General features: G+C 44.5%; 2 protein-coding genes across 3 annotated transcripts in view; one reads left to right on the forward strand and one right to left on the reverse strand.

The window, feature by feature from the left end:
• Window positions 1–8,151, reverse strand: part of usp24 (ubiquitin specific peptidase 24) — a 39,598-nt gene extending 31,447 nt beyond the window's left edge. For both annotated transcript variants that reach the window (XM_048988564.1, XM_048988563.1), the window contains exons 1-4: window positions 7,555–8,151; window positions 1,434–1,605; window positions 1,131–1,198; window positions 722–865 (exon numbers count right to left, since the gene is read on the reverse strand). In XM_048988564.1, the coding sequence (XP_048844521.1) occupies window positions 722–865; window positions 1,131–1,198; window positions 1,434–1,605; window positions 7,555–7,842 (672 nt within the window). In that variant the 5' untranslated portion in view covers window positions 7,843–8,151. The remainder of the gene's footprint in view (window positions 1–721; window positions 866–1,130; window positions 1,199–1,433; window positions 1,606–7,554) is intronic.
• A 145-nt stretch (window positions 8,152–8,296) lies between these two features.
• Window positions 8,297–11,123, forward strand: bloc1s2 (biogenesis of lysosomal organelles complex-1, subunit 2). The gene is made up of 5 exons (XM_048988566.1): window positions 8,297–8,515; window positions 9,128–9,244; window positions 9,401–9,520; window positions 9,781–9,885; window positions 10,267–11,123. Exons 1-5 carry the CDS (start codon window positions 8,341–8,343, stop codon window positions 10,296–10,298), a joined length of 549 nt encoding a protein of 182 aa, XP_048844523.1. The 5' UTR covers window positions 8,297–8,340; the 3' UTR covers window positions 10,299–11,123.
• Window positions 11,124–19,428: the final 8,305 nt, after the last annotated feature.

Below are 19,428 nucleotides of genomic sequence, written 5' to 3' on the forward strand. Positions count from 1 at the left end.
CATTTTAATAGGGGACCTATAACATTTCTTCTTGGTCGTAAACAACGCGAGAGCTTCGGTTGTGACGTTACACAGAATCCCAGAATTCACAGCTAAAATCAAAACAGTCGGGTAGCATCTCGCGGGGAATCTGATGGAGGGGAAAAGTGAGGAAACCTTGTTGCTTGGTTCATTTCATTTTAATAAATAAAATCTACTTTGAACATTAATTTCCTATTTTGGTCCCTTTTCTTTTTCATGATGTCAAATTCCTCAACCTCCATTTAAACATGCTTGTTGTAGCAACTTAGCTGCAACTTTAAATTAGTTGTGCTCTTTCCCTCAAGCTGCACAACCCAAATAACACTGCTGACATCCACAATTAAAAAATGGAAAATCACAAATTTTCATTTCAACTCATTTTTGTTAGTGCTGTAGTTTGTAATTTGTTCACTTTTTGTGTCCGGCGCTTTTAGTTCAGTTTTGATTAAAATTAACGAAATGCTTTTGTCATCGTTTCAGTTTCAGTATTTCTCAACAATAATAACCTTGCCCTAATCATACAGGCATTCAAGTCTCTATTCATAGAGGCTGGTATTTACTGAGGAAATGCAGGTCTACAGCAATACAAGAAACAATTTAGTGCTGAGAACCAGGTGTATATTTAAACAAGCAGGTATTTACTGAGAACATACATCAGTTTGCACCAGCAGCAGGCAGCCAAGGCCCTACCAAGACCTACCATGGTCAGGACGCTCATCAACCCCACGGGGACGGGTTCCTGCCTGACCCTCTCCGCCACCAGGTCCACCAGCAGCATGAGCATGTTGTAGATGCCCTCGTGAATCTCTGTGCCCCACTTGTGCACAGCGCTAGAAGTCAGCAGCTGACAGAAGAGATGCCATCAGTTATTCTTTATCCAGACAAACAGAGGACTTACCAACTTCATTCTGCCTGCAAATTCCTGTAGTTGAATATGTCCTGGATAGTTTTAAGCACCCATTTCCTCACCAAGAGCAGGAAACGGCCCCCCTGAGGGATCAGACCCAGTGATCTGTCTGTAAGCCCAGCACTGCGCGCAGCTTTCCACGCCACACCGGCTCTGTAAACCTTTGCTGACCTAGGCTGTCCAGGCTGGCGGCCACTCTTACCTTTTTGAAGGCCTCTGGCATGCACCTGTCCATGAATCTCTTGCAATTTTCATCGGCATCAGCAAGACCTGGACAAAGGGGGGAAACGAAAAAGAGAATTACTGCATCTCCGCTGTAAGCACTCTAACACCAATTGCTGAGCGCTATAACAAACAGTGTCCCATGTTATTATAATACACAAATATAAAGTTCAATAATACCCCGGCATACCATGTCAGGGGTGAGGCATTGTGAAAAATAACTAAAACTAAACACAAGCCATATCTATACATAGCAGTATATCTTTCCTAGCCTCCGACTTACCGAGTCTGGCCAGGCACGTGGAAGCGATGAGGCACTTGCCCAGTGACTCCTCTCGCTTATAGGGGATGGACCAGTGGTCGGTGAAGACGCGACCCTCCAGCTCGTATAGGTTGGTGGTTGGAAACTCCATGTTCCCATCCGAGCAGTTGCCATTTTCATCGTTACTTCTTTGCTGAAGGGACGGCAGCCATAGAACAGGGTGTTAAACCTCGAGGTCCAGTATGACTACACAGTAAGTTACACTGCTTACAGAGCCATAGAGCAACGTCATGTCCAAGCATTCATCAAACTGACAAGCAGAACTTTTCCATTATTATTAAACTAGAAGGTTGGTAAATTGCAACAATAACAGTAAGAAGCATTTAACTTTTTCGTACAGTTATGCCAATTGACAATGATCTTTCAAGGTATTCTTTAACTCCACATGAGCAGTAAAGCTTTCCAAATTGCTTCATTTATTAATTTACTCTGCCTTTTGATTGGCTGAGTCAATACAACTCAACAACGGGCCAGTATAAAAAAGCAGGACTTCTTGCTTAGCCACATAACTTGTCAGGTTTAAGGTAGCCTGGGCTCAATACAAGTGAATGAACATGAAATGCATTTAAACTTGGGTATAAAGTCCTGCTTCATAACACAGGCCCCAGGACTCCAATGTCAGACAGGCTCACGGACGACAACCAGCATTTCAAAAAGTTGATGGTTAATGCAAATCCAAAGATCACTCTGCAGTGCGTGCTGATGTCCAGATGGGAGGGGGGGGACGCAACGACAACGACATTCACAGTCAAATTTGAGAAGTTTATTAATGCTATTGGCTTATTCAAAGTGCACTTGTCACGATTTCCTTAGAAACCGTGAAGAGTCGTTTTGGGGGCCAAACTGGAACAAACACCCTCCAAATCACAATCAATCCCCTGGGAAGCCAAGAGAGTTGAGCTCAATAAGTTCCCCAAGGCACTCCCCATGTTATGGTAACAGACATTTTGAGGACTCATGTGCCATCATATACTGAGGGGTGCCTGATGCACAAGAAATGTGTCTGTAGTGACCTAGATAATAAAAATGCTACCAGTAGCCATATTGAGTTTAAGTTAGGACATGTCTGCTTTGATCAGCCAATATCCATCCATCCATCCATTTTCCAAACCGCTTATCCTATTGGGTCGCGGGGGGTCCGGAGCCTATCCCGGAATCAATGGGCACGAGGCAGGGAACAACCCAGGATGGGGGGCCAGCCCATCGCACGGCACACTCACACACCATTCACTCACACATGCACACCTAGGGGCAATTTAGCAACTCCAATTATTGGACTCCAATGTTTTTAGACTGTGGGGGGAAACCGGAGTTTACCCCACGACGACATGGGGAGAACATGCAAACTCCATACACATGTAACCCAGGCGGAGACTCGAACCTGGGTCCCAGAGGTGTGAGGCAACAGTGCTAACCACTGCACCGCCATGCTGCCCCCTACCTCAGCACCACACAAGTCTAAAAATGAAACAGTGTCAGTTTCTTCCAGTGGCTGGAGTGCCAATCCTGCCACCAACCTCCCAATTTACCCTGTAACTTGGAGGACCTGATTGCAGGGCTGGATGTAGATTAACATATGGCATAATGTCATACCCAAGACTAAGCAATTGCAGGTTAAGGGACTTGCTCAAGGGCCCAATGGAGTAGAATACACAGGTATTCACGCAATTCAAACCATCGACCTTCCGATTGCTGGCCCAGACCCCTAGCCTCAGAGCCAGCACTCCACTCCATTTTAGGAAGAAATAGGTAGCAATTAAGGAGCCCCTTAAACAGGGCCTTGTCTTATGAACTACGATGCTGTGCAGGTAGTCTGTTCCCTGTACTCCCTTCCATTTTGTGTAGCTAGCTCTTTAATAATGTTTTGTATTGTCTGTTCATCTTCATTTACTGTTTAATAGACGCAATAAGAATTCCTGAGTTGGTTACTAGGGGGTAATTTACTCTAGTACCACTGGACCTTAAACAGCAGCAGATGAGGGTGGCCTATGAGTTTACGTCATTGCAGCCTCCCACTTACACTAGATTAGACCAAGTTGTTGAAACGACTATACTGACCAACAAGGGCCACTGCCGAGAGTAAGGTCTGTTGTAAATAATGTACAAAACAAGTAACGCTACTTAAGCACAGGACACACAAAGCTGCAAACTGTCCACAAGGCCAAGATTATGCTGCGATCATATACTGGTTAAAATGTACGTTAAGTCAATAAGGAGGTCTGAAGGCTAAGGGATATTACTCAAATGTTACCAAATATCACAAAAGGCAAGAAATAACTAAGAGGAAGAACCCAGTTACACAGATGCTAATGCAAGTATTAACCAAGATCATTTCCCCTGAAATTTATCACACTTCTCCCTTAAACATCTGTGGTCCTACAATTGCCAGTAAGATATTCTCCCTTGACCTCAACACTTGACCTGGAATTATCCAGTTCCTAATAGATGTACTTCTCCAGATGAATTCAACAAGCTTATAAACCCATTAAAACCAATAAAAATGCATCCTATACCTCTGACCTGTGCATTTTCCACAAGAGGCACATTTTAAGGTCTTTGTTCATTAACAGACTCTTCTCATTGATGACACATGACTATTGGGTGACAAGCCCAGTTTGAGATTCAAGAAAGCTGTAACTGTCCAATGAAAAGGTTTTATATAGATACATGGGACATTACTAAACAAAAATCACACATCATTAATTTCTCTACAGCTCATTCTTTATGTGCAGGTTAACAATTCTGTTATTTTTGTAAAAGCACACATTTAAAGATCAAAATATTCTGCTGTACACAGAATTCCAACATAACACTTTCCCTTTCGATGTGTCCTCCTTGCAGCACTGTTCTCAAAAGTGCACTCAATTTGCCTAATGTCTTCCAACTGACCATTTAGCTGACTATATTCGAAGTCACACAGAAGACCATGTGACCTGTTGTACTGTTTCCGCTGAACGGCATTTTCTGGGCGCGCTCACAGTGCCGACCGGTTGTGTCCCATTCAAGGGCCCGCTGTGAATCTGGCTACTCAGCAGAGGTGCATTTCGCATCCAAAAAAAAAAAAAAAAAACAGGCCATGCTCCAAAACGCGTGGGACACGCGAGTTTGTTTTCAATGGGCTGCTTGTTTTCGCCTCAGTTTTGGAAGCCCAGCTGAACAGCTGCAAGTTGTGATGCAGCGAGTGCTACCGTTTATCTTAAAGGTGCCCATGCCATTTCAGGGAGTCAAAGGGAAATGCTACAGGACACAGCTTCCATTAAACCAGATGAAAACAGTCACAAAACGTGACAAACTAAAAAATTAACAGTGTGATAGTCATGATCTGGGACATCAGTGTCAAGGAGCAAAAAAGACTGTCAAGCCAACAACAGTGTTGAATGCAAGCCTTTATTTACTCACAATTTCTTAGAGCCTTGACCTAAAACGATAATTGTCACATGTACTGGGGGGCAGGGTTACACCACTGGTATTTAAACAGACCTCACATTAAAGCAAAAGGCGGAGGGTGTCCACCTTTACCCCAGGTCTGTAAATACAAGAGCGGAATCTGATTAATAACAACTCATGAAATACATACGTTGTCCTTTTCTCCAGGTGCCAACAAGTCTTACATAGGCTCTACCTGTTCCAAGTCTTCAGTCTTGGTCCCAAGCAGCTAGTGTACCAAAAAATCTGGCCTGCCCTAATGTCAGCAATAAGCAGCCATATAGAGTCAAATGCAAATCTACACGTCAAAGTTATCTTGGCATGAACAATTTTGTTTATGCCCTAAAGCTCCTCTTAAAATAATAGAAGGGCAGGTATAACTGCTGAGAAAAAGCAGTCTGCTGTAGGCTACAAAACTGTGCAACGCTTAAAACTGTTTAAAACTTAAGAGGAACAAATATCAATTAAATCTTCAAAATGGGAGGCGAGCTAATCCCTTACCCTGTTCATGTCACAGCAGAACAAAGCACAATTTTATTAGGTTTGAAACATAAGACGACACACATTTTAATCTACAGGTGTCTTGGACTTCTCTCCATCTGGCTATCACAGTCAGAACTGTGTTCGTACTTATACATCTCTGCTGGCAAATTGAAAGCAGTAATTTAAATCCAAAAACAAAGCTGATGTCAAAGGCACAAAAGCATCCTTAATGTTAATCTGAACACAACTCATGGACACATTCTTTGCTGCCAAAGGCATCAAGCAAATCGAGATTCCAGAGAAAGAATGATAAAACAGCCAATGGCCAGAGCATTACATCTAGTCCAGGAAGAACTCTTCTTTTATGATGTTCAGCTCAGCACATCCTGATCTGTTCAGCTCTAAGAACAAGGTGCCCAGTTGTACTTTATAAATGTCATTCTGGGATAAGACTTTTTTTAGCCAGGTAGGAATGACATTTTCCCACCATTCCCACATTACCTGCAAAAGTCGTCCACAGAAGTTGTGTATCTATCAGGATTCAAGATCAAAAATGGCTTGAGGTTCCACAGCTTGTTTGTTATTGTGCATTGCAATCCTCCAGTGAGCACTGGTAAGTTTCACTATGACTCCAAACTGTGCTATAATTAGATGGGGCTCTCAAAGACTAACACCTGGGACTTACATGTCATGTTATTGCCAGGGGTAACCGACCAAGTCTCGAGCAGAAGTAAACCTTCAAGGGTGCCCATTTCAAGGCACAGATGTCCAGTAAAATACATTAAACTAACAAACATGGTTCCAAGCAAAGTGCGATTAGGGAGCTTAAAACTCAGTGCCTAAGAAACCATAAAAAGCCTGGTCTTGGTGATGCAAAGGAACACCAAGAAATTTTGTCATGGTCCTTGTTCCGCTTTCCCGAAGCAGAAACAGAACTGTAAGGGCGAGACAATGAGTCAGACCAACACACATGTGTGAAACCCCTTTTACAGCAATCTAAGGGAAGACCAACAGCTCATTGAGCCTGGATGACATCATGCATACATGGGACAGGAACACATTAAGGGCAGGACGGACAGCACAGGTCAATGGAACAACAAATGCATATGCATGCTTCAAACCACACGTCACAGCACGTCACAAATAACCATTACACTCAATTATGCAATATCAGGGAATGCCGGAATCAGAAATAGAGAAAATGATCATGGAAAATTAAGACGTCAAAAAATGAGTTTTTAAATAACCCATCCCACCTTCCTGGCAGAATCACACAGGCCAATATGCTCCTAGATGTGGCAGATATGTCGCTTAAAACAGGCGTGGCATTATCAAGAAAATAATTTAATCTTAGAAAATTCATTTTTAGATGTAAAAAAACGGGGGCGAACACCTGAAGACGACGAATATGACGGGATGTTAACCAATAAGCGCAAAGACAGGATTTACATATCTAACATAGCCTGCGACTGCAGCCCTGGTCACAATTCCTCAGAAAGGAAAGCTTACAAATGGTCCTTCGACCAATTAAAAACTCTACTTTCTGACACAATCCCACTACATAAAAACACATCACTGGCCATTTAAACATGTAAAAGCCAAATAAATAAAATGCGTTAGAAATTGATAGACAGGCAGGCAGTTTACTACAAGTATCATTCATTCAAGTTTTTAAGGAGGCTATTGCAGGCGGGTAAGGCCATAAGCGGACCACAGTAAACAGCTTGTCATCTCCGTCCACCAAGCTAACAACCCACCTAGTACCTCAAACGCTAACAGGCAAAAAAAAAAATCCAACACGATACTAAACAGGCAGCAAGCGGGCGACTGACAGAGATGGCGAAAGCCAGTGTGGTGGTGGGATACAGGCGCACGGTGACTGTTAGCCTTCGTGCTAACAATCTGTTCTAAGCCGGGCGCAGAGTGAACGAAAGCAGCGGGGCGCTTTGGTTAGTTTATCCTAGTTATGATAACCGGTTACCCGCTGGAGCCCTCGTGCTGGGTTTGGTGTGACTGAGGTTTTTTCCGCGCTCTCGCGCCCCTCAGCTCTCGTGACAGCCCGCTGTGCCGCCTCGCGCCGCGCCGCCCGTATGCATTCAAATCGGCTCATTAAAGCCGCACAAAATGACAGCCCGCGCCAAATATATGGGCACGGTTGGCGATTCCGTCTTACTTCGCCCTCCACCACGTCGTGGTAAGCGGGAGGTGGGTCAAATCCTCCCGTACCGGTCCCGCTGCGACCGCCACCACTCTCTCCGTCCCCACCGGATCCGGGCCCCGGGGCAGGGCCACTCTCCATCGGCTCGTAGCCGTATCCGAGTCCGGGGCTTTCGTTCGTCAGAAGAGCCACCGCCTCGTTAATGTCATTTTTGGCCAAGCGAAGAGCCTTCCGGATGGCGACGGGGTCCGGGAAGCCCATGCAGAGCAGTGTGGTCATGTGCTGCTCCTCCTCGGTCTCCATTGTTCACGTTCGTCGGCGCCTCGCTTGCTAGCGCAGCAGCTTACAGCGCGCACTCCTGCCCGAGCACGTCGCCATGTTTACAGTCCGTGCCCCTCTCCTCCGCCCGGTCGCGATAGGCTGCCCTTCGGCAGCGAGCAGGCGTTGCCTTCCCCCGCTACGCGCTGCCTACGACCCACCTCCTTTTAAGGGTGAATATGGGGAAACCACATGCATGCACGATAAGACCAACACGTTGTCAGTGTTGCCACCGTTAATTCACGCAGTTAGTATGCATTAACAATTATAATGTCGGTATAATCAAACTAAATTAGGCGGTACATCAAAGAATCGCTCATTCTTCATCGCCAGCATCGCAACGATGCTAAATTGTTAAACTAGGCTGCGGTCCCTTTAAAAGAGGGCGGGCACAACAGCGGTTGTCCAATCGTACGATGCTAGGAGGGCGAAGCTGCCGTCACGTGAATAGCACCCCGGTCATGTGACAGGCCGAGCTCGAACATGGCGGTTAGCGAGGTGGATGCTGGCGATGTAGATGTCGCGGCGATCGCTGCACGTCCATCCGAACCCGGGGCAAAGATGGATACGGAACCGCTGGGACATGCCGTTGATTCAGATGGTTTAGAAAGTGGACCCAAGTCTCTCGTATCTACATCCAAAAAGCCTGGCAACAATAGTGAGTGCAGGGGCGTCACAAGCATTTTGAATGGGGGGGGCACACTGGCATAAAACTAATATTTTATGTTAAATGTGGGGGGTCCAAACGAATAATTATGAAACGTGCGTGGGACGCGTTCCCCTCAGATTTAATGGCGGTGACGCCCATGAGTGAGTGGATAAAATTAGCAGCTGACAAGCTTGGGGTATCTTAACATTTTCACACTGCAACTACAACAAACAATACGACTAATCCGCGAATTACCATTTATACTATTTACTGTACATTGCTATCAGCCACTGAAACAACTTACACAGGATGCAATCGCAATTTACCGTATTTGTACATTTTTGCACGTTTTGAAATGTAGCTACACATTTATGATGCAAAATCACGAGTACTATTTAGTCTACCAAAGATATGCTTGTGGGATGGATTTTTAATCTGGCCGAATAAATTTAGTAGTTGATTTCACTGATTTTTGGTTGCGTGTGAATTGCTAGTTGGACCACGGACGATCAGTTGCATGCTAAATCTTCTAAGGGAGAAATAATCTCTAGTTCGCATAAAAACTTCTTGTCCAGCTCTGTGTCAGCACGCGCTTGACATCCCACATGCTGTTTTTCGCAGATGACGGAGGAGTCGAGACGGCTGAAGAGGCCACGGAACCAGCAGAGCCGGACATAAACGAGCTGTGCAAGGATATGTTTTACAAGATGGCCATCTTTTTGCAAGGAGAGCTCACAGGTGTCTGCTTTTGCTACATGTGTGACAATACAATACATATAAGTTATAAAACCGTATTTCACGTCTATATAATGTATATGAATGTTACAATGTTTTGAAGAGCATCTTACATGTCAGTCGTTATATATGTCCATATTTTTGATGGCCCTTTCCCAGCCACCTGTGAGGATTACAAGCTCCTTGAAAACATGAACAAGCTCACCAGCCTGAAGTACATGGAAATGAAAGACATCTCCATAAACATCAGTCGTAACCTTCAGGATCTGAATCAGAAATGTGAGACCTGCTAAGGAGACGCATTCGCCAGAATGTAGTTTTGCATAAAGTCTAACGAATAGTCCTAACTGACATAATATCTTTTCACCCAAGACTTGGGCGTTAGTCTTACTGTCTGACTCCTCCCTATCTGTAGTGTGCAGTAAAGCTGCTGAGTTTCTGTGAAAGAGCTGTGTTTAGTGATTAGCTGGTACAGATAGCTTGTTTTCATTCTGTCTTTCCTGGGGCTTGCTGACCGTGGCTTTGACCATGCAATCAAGATGCTAGCCTGCAGCCATATCTTGACCAGATTAACCAGATCGAGGAGCAGGTCACGGCACTGGAGCAAGCAGCCTACAAATTGGACGCCTACTCCAAAAAGCTTGGTGTGTACCCCCCACAAAGACATGCACAATTCTATCCTGTAGGCACGTCAGCTACTCTGTGAATGGTTAGCCGGTACACGAATTTGCTCTTGTTCAGCTCATTTGGCTATTGGCTACTTTTTTGAGTGACGTAGGATTATAATATTGAATTTTCTCCTGCAGACCAAAAACATGCTTTTAGGCTAATTGGTGTCTCTAAATTGCCCTTAAGCTATGAGTGTATGTGTGTGTTTTGCCATGGACTAGCATCCTGCACAGGGTTTACCCCAGCCTTGTGCTCTGTACTGCCTGCATTAAGCTCTATACCCCTCTGGATGGATGGATGGATGATGTGTTTACCAGAACCGCTAGTCACCGAATGTTCTTCATGTTCTTTTTTAGAGGCCAAATTTAAAAAATTGGAGAAGAGATGAGCGTGGATCCCAGTTGGAAGAACTGCATGGAGTCATCCAAACGACTCTCCCACCAGACGTACCAGTTCTTCCTCTCCCTCCATAACTTTTTGAACTGGTGCACAGAGCGGTGGGCACTGCAGCTGGTGGACAGCAGGTCATGACCCAAGGAGCTAATGGGGTACTCTGTTCCTTTCGAAGGTCTGCTGTGATTTCCTCTTAGAGGCTTAGCATAGATGTGTCCCTGTTTGAAGGAAGGGGTATTTGGGAACCGCTTGCTGCAGATGTTGCACATGACCCCCATCCTGCTTCAGTGCAACTTTTTAATGGTGAACTTTCCCTTGGTCTTCTTCGACTTGAGAGGTCAAGTACAAAACTGTTAAGCTGATGGACTGCTTATTGAATACTAACAATATACAAACGGTGTGGTTTTTTTTGCACTTGATCTGAAAGTATTGCATCCATTTATTAATCTTATTGCAATTTATTAATCTTATTGCACTTCTGAATAAAATAAATCTGGGAAAATTTGTCTTAAGTGATCCCAACTTTTTTCCTTCAATGTAATACTTCACCCACCTTATCGGGTCTTTGATGTTGTGTCATGGTTTCTACTAACTGGTGGATGCTGGGGATGGTGCCTGGAAAATCATTTACACCCTTCTTGACACGTCCTGTTTGTGTAGATTTTTTTCCAGCATGCAGCTTAATGTTAGGAAAAATATAGCCTATTGCTGAGTTGTAAAAATGTTAATTGCTGTGTAGTGGATGCACATTTTTGTATTTTATTGTGCCGTCAAGTCTTCCTCCCATTAAAATCATTGTATGTTTTTAATCAAAAAAGCACTTATGGCTATGAACTGGCATCCTGTCCTGCGTACTTCTCTGTTTTCTGGTTTCCCTCCGTCTACGCCAGCGCTTTGTACAACCAAAATGTACTCTGGTTGCCCACAGTTGACTTTTAACACACAAAACAGGTTTTGGGCAATATGGTAAACATATTAAGGTTGTATTTCAATGTCAGCTTTGTGGAGCTCAGCTGCTTCCGTGGGGATGGTCCAACATAAAGAGAAGCTTTAGATTTTCCACTGCCGCTTACACTGTGCCTGTGTTTGTGATCACCAGAAATTATCACACTGAGTGTAAGATTACAACTACCGTATAAAATAGTAATATAGTATTGTACATTTCTTTACAATATTAAATGTAAAATGCGGTTTCAGACAGATAACGGTGTGTATGCAACCGGAGGATAGTAATTGTTAATAGTACAGTCAAACCTAGGATTGCGAGTAACTTGGTTTGCGAGTGTTTTGCAAAACGAGCAAAATTTTAAAATAAATTTTAACTTGATTAACGAGGGAGGTCTTACAATACGAGCATTAGGTATATGCTTTGTCTGCCGAGCGTCACGTGATCACAACTGAGCCGATGGTGCTCTCTCGCTGCGGGATTGTGGGTAATCGTCTCCCATGCTCGGTCTCAGTCAGCGTGCTTCACTCGTATACTCAAAATTTAGTAGAAAAGCACCACCCGAGTAAGGGTGTAGCAGTGCGAACGATGAATCTGTTTAGCGACAATGCAATGTCCACATTTCCGCGAAAGCGAAAAACAGGCAAAAGCAGCTGTCATTTGATAGGTTCCTTGTTAAAGTCGCACTAAAAGAAAAAGATTCCAGTGAGCCGACAGTGTCATCGTACAAAATAACCCTCCTGTTCTCCTCTCTCTCGTTTCCCTCACATCACGATTCTTTTCAAAGGTAACGTGCAGGTTAATTTGTTTTGTATTTTGTATTAATCATTTTTATATGAATACTTTTGAGTTGTGGAACGAATCATCTGAATTTCCATTATTTTTAATTTGAAAATTCGCTTTGATATACGAGTGTATTGGATTACGAGCACGTTACCGGAACGAATTATGCTTGCAATCAGAGGTTTTACTGTACTTCAAAAATTCAGTTAATCTAAACGTAAAGATCATTTAATAATATCCTGAAATTTTTAGAAATAGCCACACAAGTAAAGCACAATATTTTGTGTGCCTTTGACTGTTCCAGTGAAAGATCTTAAGTTTATTCTTGTGAAGATGCTGAACTTCAACAGAAAGGTAATATTGGCTATAAGGCTTGTGTGTTAATCCAATATGTAACACAAGAAAATGCCACTAGATGGCAGCACTACCCCTGTTTTCCCACAACTGGTCGGGTAGAGTTTCTCAAACTACCATGTTGTAACACGTCTTGTAAAACCTACTGTAATATTATACATGAATTATAAATACTATGTTTAATATCTATCTATCTATCTATCTGTCAGTCAGTCAGTCAGTCAAAACTATTATGTCCCCGACTTCATAGCACATCATGTCTGGCCTGTATCGCGGCAATCTCTCTACATCACTACAAAAACACACGACACTAACAATACGGTTTATTTGCAAGGCACCCTCAAATTCGGTCACTTTCTGTACAAGAAGACATTCTTTGTCTCTTTTATTTTGTTATTTTAATGTCAGACTTTTTCCAGTAAAACGTTTATAATTATTACTACTGGGTTGTCACATAGGGTTGCCTTATTCATTCATATGACCTTCCACATCATTTTCCTCATCATAAATCACTGTTGCTCCAAAGCCTGTTTCGAAACTTTGTCTCTCCACGGTCTGATTAATATGTTGGTCACCTATATCCAACAAACCCTTGACCCACTTACTCGCTCGCCTTTTCACCAGAACCTCCTAATGATGACCTCAGGCAAAGGGGTTACCATGGTACTCAGGTTACTGTCTCTTATGGTTGACTGGTAATCGGACTGAACTCCCTACAAACTAACAAGACACTCATGCGTGTAAGAATCCGTATAAAATCGTTGCGCCATATCTAATGTGAAATGTTCCCGTATTTAGTTGTTCGGTTTTTTTGCACAATACACGATGATTTTCATTTTAGGCTATTGCATTTCGTTTTGGCAGTCACAGACGAAGACTACATCCCCCCAGTTAACCCATCGTCTGAAAATCGAACCTCCTTCCCCAGAGGATGACATGCGTTCATGATTTCCTCTCGTCTCCCCTGTTTTAAGGTGAGTCCCACGTCCCCCGAGTTTTTGTGCAGCAGTCATTAGGGCAAGCGGATAAGATCATCCCTGGCAGGTTTCTGTGACTGACATCGGAGCGACGTATCGGCGAAAGTGATTTTGTCAGGCTCGGCATTCGGTTCCAGTTACTCGCTGTCAATTCACTGCAGTTTGAAGCGAAACAGTATTTCTTCACTCCAGCTCTGTTTTCTTTGATATGCTGAAAAGAACTGGACTGGACATTATGATTTGCAGTAAAGTTTAGAGTTTCCAAAATTGTGCCCCCGACATGCCACAAACATTGGTCCAAATTAAGCTCATTTTAGAACTATCATTATATTACATTGAAATATTGTAAATTCTGACTAAGGATATCTTGCTGAAAAAAAATATACATATATTCTGTAAATCATTTTGTGACCCGCCACTTTGGGAACCATTGCTCTAAGATATGACTAATTGTCATGAACAATTAGCCCTGGAAAAGTTCACGATGTTAAATGATTTAAAATGCATCTTCTAAAGGCTGACTCACCACAGCCCCCATAAATTCCCCCTCCCTGGCCAGTATATCACTCAAAAACTTTAACTATAGTTTGAAAACATGCCCCCCATTCTCAAAAAGGCTGCTCCTATCACTGATTCTTAAATTCAACATAATATTTATCCTCTTTGTGTATGAGAAACACCATGCAAGTCTGGGAAGAGTTTAAAAAAAGAGTCCCATGGGGTTTTTTTGTATGTCCTCCCAAAATCACTCAGTCCTCCCTGCTGCGGACTCCAAAGAAGGCTTTACGTCGGGAATAATTAGCCTAGCTAATTAGGCATCTCACACACCCTCTGTCTGACAGAACCTAAAGGCTACAGGTGGGTTTGTGGGCCTTCTTGCAAGAAGGTCATAGGTCAGCAATCACCAAATTATCCAGGGTAAATATTTATTACTAGCAGGGCTTTTGGCACAGATCTACTCCAGCTTGGCCCCTCTGAGTAATTCCAGGTCACACAGCTGCCTGGGGGTCAGATCTGAGAATAGCTTTATACGCAGGATGCCGTTGAAAAACGGCTGAGAGGTGCAGCTTCGTACCCGCATCCCGCATTTCTGGCACCGCCCAAACTCGGAGGCTCGGAACCTCTGGAGGCATCCGTGGGATCAAAACAAGCTTCCTTTCATAACAGATACCTGCAAGACTGTGCAGGACTTGGGTTGGAATCAAAGACGTGTGCGAACACAGCAGGTCTGGAGAAGCAGTCAACCTTGGGGCAGTTTTGGACAAAAGGCTCAGATCCCTGAAGGTCAGAGTCTGAAGACGTTCCTGAAAGAGTTCTCTGGTCCGCGGAATGCTGGCATGACGCACATGGACGCATGCTTGGCCCTGCCACTGGGGCTCGAACCAGCACCTACCTCACATCATCATGGGGGGGGCTCATGAAAATCAGCCTCAGAATGACCGTAACAGCGCTAGATCAGCCATTGTTTCCTGCTTTGGTGGGTCACTCTTGTGGGTTTTGTGAAAAAGTCAACTTGCTAACAGGCTTTTGTTTTTCCTGGCACAGAAACGCCCCACTGAGGTCTTAAATGTGAACTGGTCCTTCAACACAGCTTTGAGGGGCATGCTTCATTTAATTTAAGACCTTTCTGGCTCCCTTTGTCCAAATCAGCTTTTTGAACAGAACCAACGTTTTTACAGCTTTCTCTACTTTTGATGCTGAGCAAGTCGTTTTTAATGTGGCAGGTGGTGACAACAATCAAATGACCATCATTAATTTCCTCTACCGGTTGAGAGTACATAGTTTATTTAATTTAAGAACATGTTTTTACCTACCTTCCAAAAAGCCGGAGATGGTGCCCCTCGCTGAAACAGCTGAACTGGTCATGATGATTAAAAGTACGCCTCACCCAAGGAGCCCGCATCCCGCTCAGGGCTCACTGTTGGCATGGGCAACGCTAACGTGCCGCGAATAGCCCAAGCTAATCTGGGCTGGGGTCTGTCATGATGGACGGGCCACCGGGAAACGGGACCCTTCTCAGAACCTACTGATCTGTCACGTGAGTATTTAGAAACTGATCTGAAGGAGGATACGGGACATGCTTTGATCGGGGCCCAAATCAGGCACTTAGGAATCAGGTCAAAGTGACATTATAATTGATACTTTTCCTTGACCCCCCTGGGAAAATTCTTTTCACACCTTACTCTCTATAGATGAAAGCAAGCTGCCCCCCCCCCCATATCAGCAGCCAGGGAGCTGGGGGTTAAGGGCCTTGCTGTTGGACCTGCACACCAAGGCTAGACTCAAACCTGCAACCTTCCAATCATAGACACAGAGGCTCAGCCCACTGAGCCACACATGCTCACACTGTTGGGCACAATGACGACCTCCAAGCAATACGGGGGGTGGGGGGGGTCCTTCATTTTTACATTGTGCAGAAAGGAGGGCGGATTATTAGTGATAATAATCACAAAAGTCACAGATTTTGATAGCCCGCTGATGCGTACCAGTTTGTACCAAAATTTCGGATGGGGGGGTGGGTAGTGTCAAACGTCCCAAGACCCACAAGGTGCGTGAGCATGTAATTACAGGCGTGCTACCTCCCATCACACGCCTACCCCTAACTCCGGCAGCTTAAGAGATGCTGTGCTCCTGCCTCCAGGCCACACTCGTTACCACGGCGATATGTGAGATGGGAACCATGGCGATCGGAGACCACGGGGGGGAAGGCTGCCGAGAGGTTCTTAGGCGTGTGTGTTTTCCTAGCTGAAATAAACGGTCACAGGCAGCACTTTGCAGACCAAGTCAAACATCTGTAACCTATTGAATGTGCGTTTCGTGGTCCCCCTCATCATGAGGCTTATAGTGCTACTCACTCTGCCTGGCTGTGAGATACCCTCAGCCTGACCGACAGTGCAAGCCTCTCTCATAACTACACTTCCAGTTGATGTCCGTAACCGGCATGTGCCCTACAGGCTGGCTTCAAAGACACGCCAACGTTTACCAAATTTCTTTTGGAAAGTCAGCAGGACCTTCCTTTCCCGTAAACACACAAGCGATCTCTGTTCCGTTCTACTGACTCACTGTGCTCGCCGGGGAAGAGAGACACCCCAGCATTCCCCGCTCTGCCGGTGATGCATAATAACAAGGTTAAGATAAAAATAAAAATAATAATAAAAATCAAGAGCTGGTCGGCATCAGAAGACGGGGATTTTTCCCCTCGGCATTTTCCTGGAAGTCTGTTTGTCACAGAGATCTGACAGAATATCTACTCCTGTCTTATTCCTTATCTCATCCGAATTCATTAGTATTTCCGCAGATCTTACGGACTATTCTGGGACTCCTTACAGTCACTCATGACCATGCATCCCAGTCCCATTGCAACATACTTTAACCTCTATTACAGCCTAATAGTAGACTGTAAATAAATTCAGTAAAAAACAGCCGCTTTGGATGCAGGAAATTACATGTGTTCTTTCCCAGGAGAGATAACGGTTATAAAATCACCTGAGGCAATTATTATAAATGCTGTAAGCGTGGATAAAATAATATTACAGGAATATCAAGTTCACATGAACTCATTATGTAATTTGGAAGTGTATGTTTTGGTTTGTTCTCTGCTTTGTGCCCTGGGATTGGATCCAACACCCTGAAGCCTGTAGTGGATAAGAGGCTGAAAGATGGAGGTTTTGGACCTTATTAATGTGCCTGACAGCGGGAGAGAGCTGGCATGCAGTTTGCCAGGGTATGATCCATTTTCCCCTTTCTGTTGTCTCTTGTTGATCTCTCTTTGGGTCACTCGGGGTTTGTGATGCTGTGGAAGATGCCGGTTGCTCACTCATTCACTCATCACATCGTTTACCTGTTCGAGGCAGGGCAGCGGCAGGAGACAGGAAGCTCAGCACTCTTGGGAGGAAGTTAGGAAAGTCAAGGATGAGGTACCTGATACCAGCAGCTAACCAGGGTGACACCCGTCCTGTCGTTCATAAGTTTGTGACTTTCTTTGGTGCTGGGAGAATGGGAGGACATGCTAGGGCCTCTGGACCAGACATGAGATCAGAACCCGGAGAAACCTGGGCCGAATTAATCGAGAAACGCAAAGCCAGGTCCCCCTTCTCTAATCCGGACCATTTCTAGGTCGCGATGATGCTCTTATCAATTCCAGAACCGCCTGTCAGTGTTGCATAATATTTACCATCACTCAGGCCGTTATTCAGGTCAACTGTGCCCATATTTAAAAAATAAAAAATAAAAATTGTTACACTTTGACAATAATTTTAGAAAACTAAATGCTGTACCTTTTCCTTGTTTAGTAACTAAAATGGCTGCTGTAATTCCAGCTATTTACAGCCTGTGTATTTATAAGGGGAAACGGTAGGTGGCACAGGCCACTGGAAGTAAGCGGAGCCCCTTTTTGGTAAACACCATGCGCTCCTTCAACAATGCCGAGCAGCGGGAGCATCAAGCAGGCAAACCAAACAAATCCCTTCACGCACTATAAAAAGACCTGCATTGTCCCAGAGGCGACTCATGACAATGGGTCCTCAAGGGCTGCCCTGCCTACGGCCAGTGGAGCTCACCTGTTATTGCAATCCATCGCGGGGAGAGAGCAGTCAGCGGCTGCCCTGTTTTTCCATACCGCACGCGACACATCTATGTAGTACTTGCTGTCAGCACCATTAAAAGCTAATAACTCTCAGGGTGTCCATTGAACTGGTGATGTCAGTCTGCTACTAGATAAAACAATCAGAATTGATATTCAGTGTCCTGGCCCAGTCAATAAATACTATTTTAGTCCCAAATCTGAGACTCTCTCCTCGCTCTTCCGTATGTTGAACGATCTAATCCACCAAAAAAATAAACAATAAATTGTTCCAAAATAAATCATTTAATTCTTACATGTAGAAGGATATTGGGCTGGGAATGATCTGGAGCTTATTTAATGTAATGTTCTCAAAATAATTGATAGGTCTTAGATATAAATTTTAGGTAGTGAGTTATTTCTAGCTTTTATTAAGTTATTGAGTCGTATTTATAATTGAATTGCTGTCACTTTATTGTACGCTGCTGATCGTGTTAATATGTTAAGAATGACAATAATTGAACCTTCTTATTTAACATGTATGAATCCTGAATCTGAAAGACAGGATCCAGGAGGATTCTGCCTCAGACTTAATGCAGGATTTAGGTCTAACGAACCCAAAGGACAGAAACCTGGACACATGGTGTTGCCCCATCCACCCACCGGGCCCCATTTAATCCCAAACAAAGCCATCAGTCCAATAGGGTTCCGATGGGACTCGATACCTGAAGTGGTCAGTCACTCTGATAACGGGCGAAGGTACGACGCTTAATGACGTAAGAAGGCATGACGCGGTCGCTGAGCAGAGCAGCAGGAACGGAGTGTTCGTTGGGTAACATGTGAAGCAAAGGAAAGTTATAGTGAGGCTGCTAGAGGAAGCCTATTAATGATCATTCAGGAACAAACCGACCCTTATCTTTCAAGCTTTCTTTAATCTCCATTTTGAAAACCAAGTTTTCCCAGCGTAGATAGGGATGCCGCTAAAACCCGGACAGCTGTGAGGGGGTAGATCGAAATCGTCTGGGGCTTTCCCTGCCGAGGTCGCCCCTGAAGATCGCCCGATTAATTCACCGGGAGAATTCCCCTCGGTCCTGGGGAGTAAATCGCAGCGGGCTGGAAATGCGGCGGCTGTCTCTTTACCTATACCCCTACCCTACGATGCCCCCTACACTGATCTCATAGCCCCGCCCACAGGAATGCAGGGGTGGACAACTGTGCATCGGTATGGTGTCAGACGGGGATCTCGGCTGCCACTGCCTGCCACGCTTCCAGGAAGGATTAGCACAGGCTGTGAGCATCCCTGGAATCTGCAATTAGGCATGGTGTCTGGGATGTCTCACTCGGCTGACTGATATTCTGTGCCGGGGCGTGCTTACAAGAGCCTTCGCAAGTTTTAATGTGTCGCAGAGGAAGGAAAAGCGAGGCTGGGGTCTTCTGCACCTTTGGAAATCAAGAAAAGGAGTAAGGATTCCTTTAGGAGTGCCCTTACAATTAGCATGCGCTA

Source organism: Brienomyrus brachyistius, chromosome 21, assembly GCF_023856365.1.
Source record: "Brienomyrus brachyistius isolate T26 chromosome 21, BBRACH_0.4, whole genome shotgun sequence".
NCBI lineage: Eukaryota > Metazoa > Chordata > Actinopteri > Osteoglossiformes > Mormyridae > Brienomyrus > Brienomyrus brachyistius.

Coding starts and splice junctions, on each gene's coding strand:
- bloc1s2 (XM_048988566.1), top strand. CDS start 8,341: ATGGCGGTTAGCGAGGTGGATGCTGGCGATGTAGATGTCGCGGCGATC. Junction 9,245..9,400: donor TTTGCAAGGAGAGCTCACAG/GTGTCTGCTTTT, acceptor GCCCTTTCCCAG/CCACCTGTGAGGATTACAAG. Junction 9,521..9,780: donor TCAGGATCTGAATCAGAAAT/GTGAGACCTGCT, acceptor CATGCAATCAAG/ATGCTAGCCTGCAGCCATAT.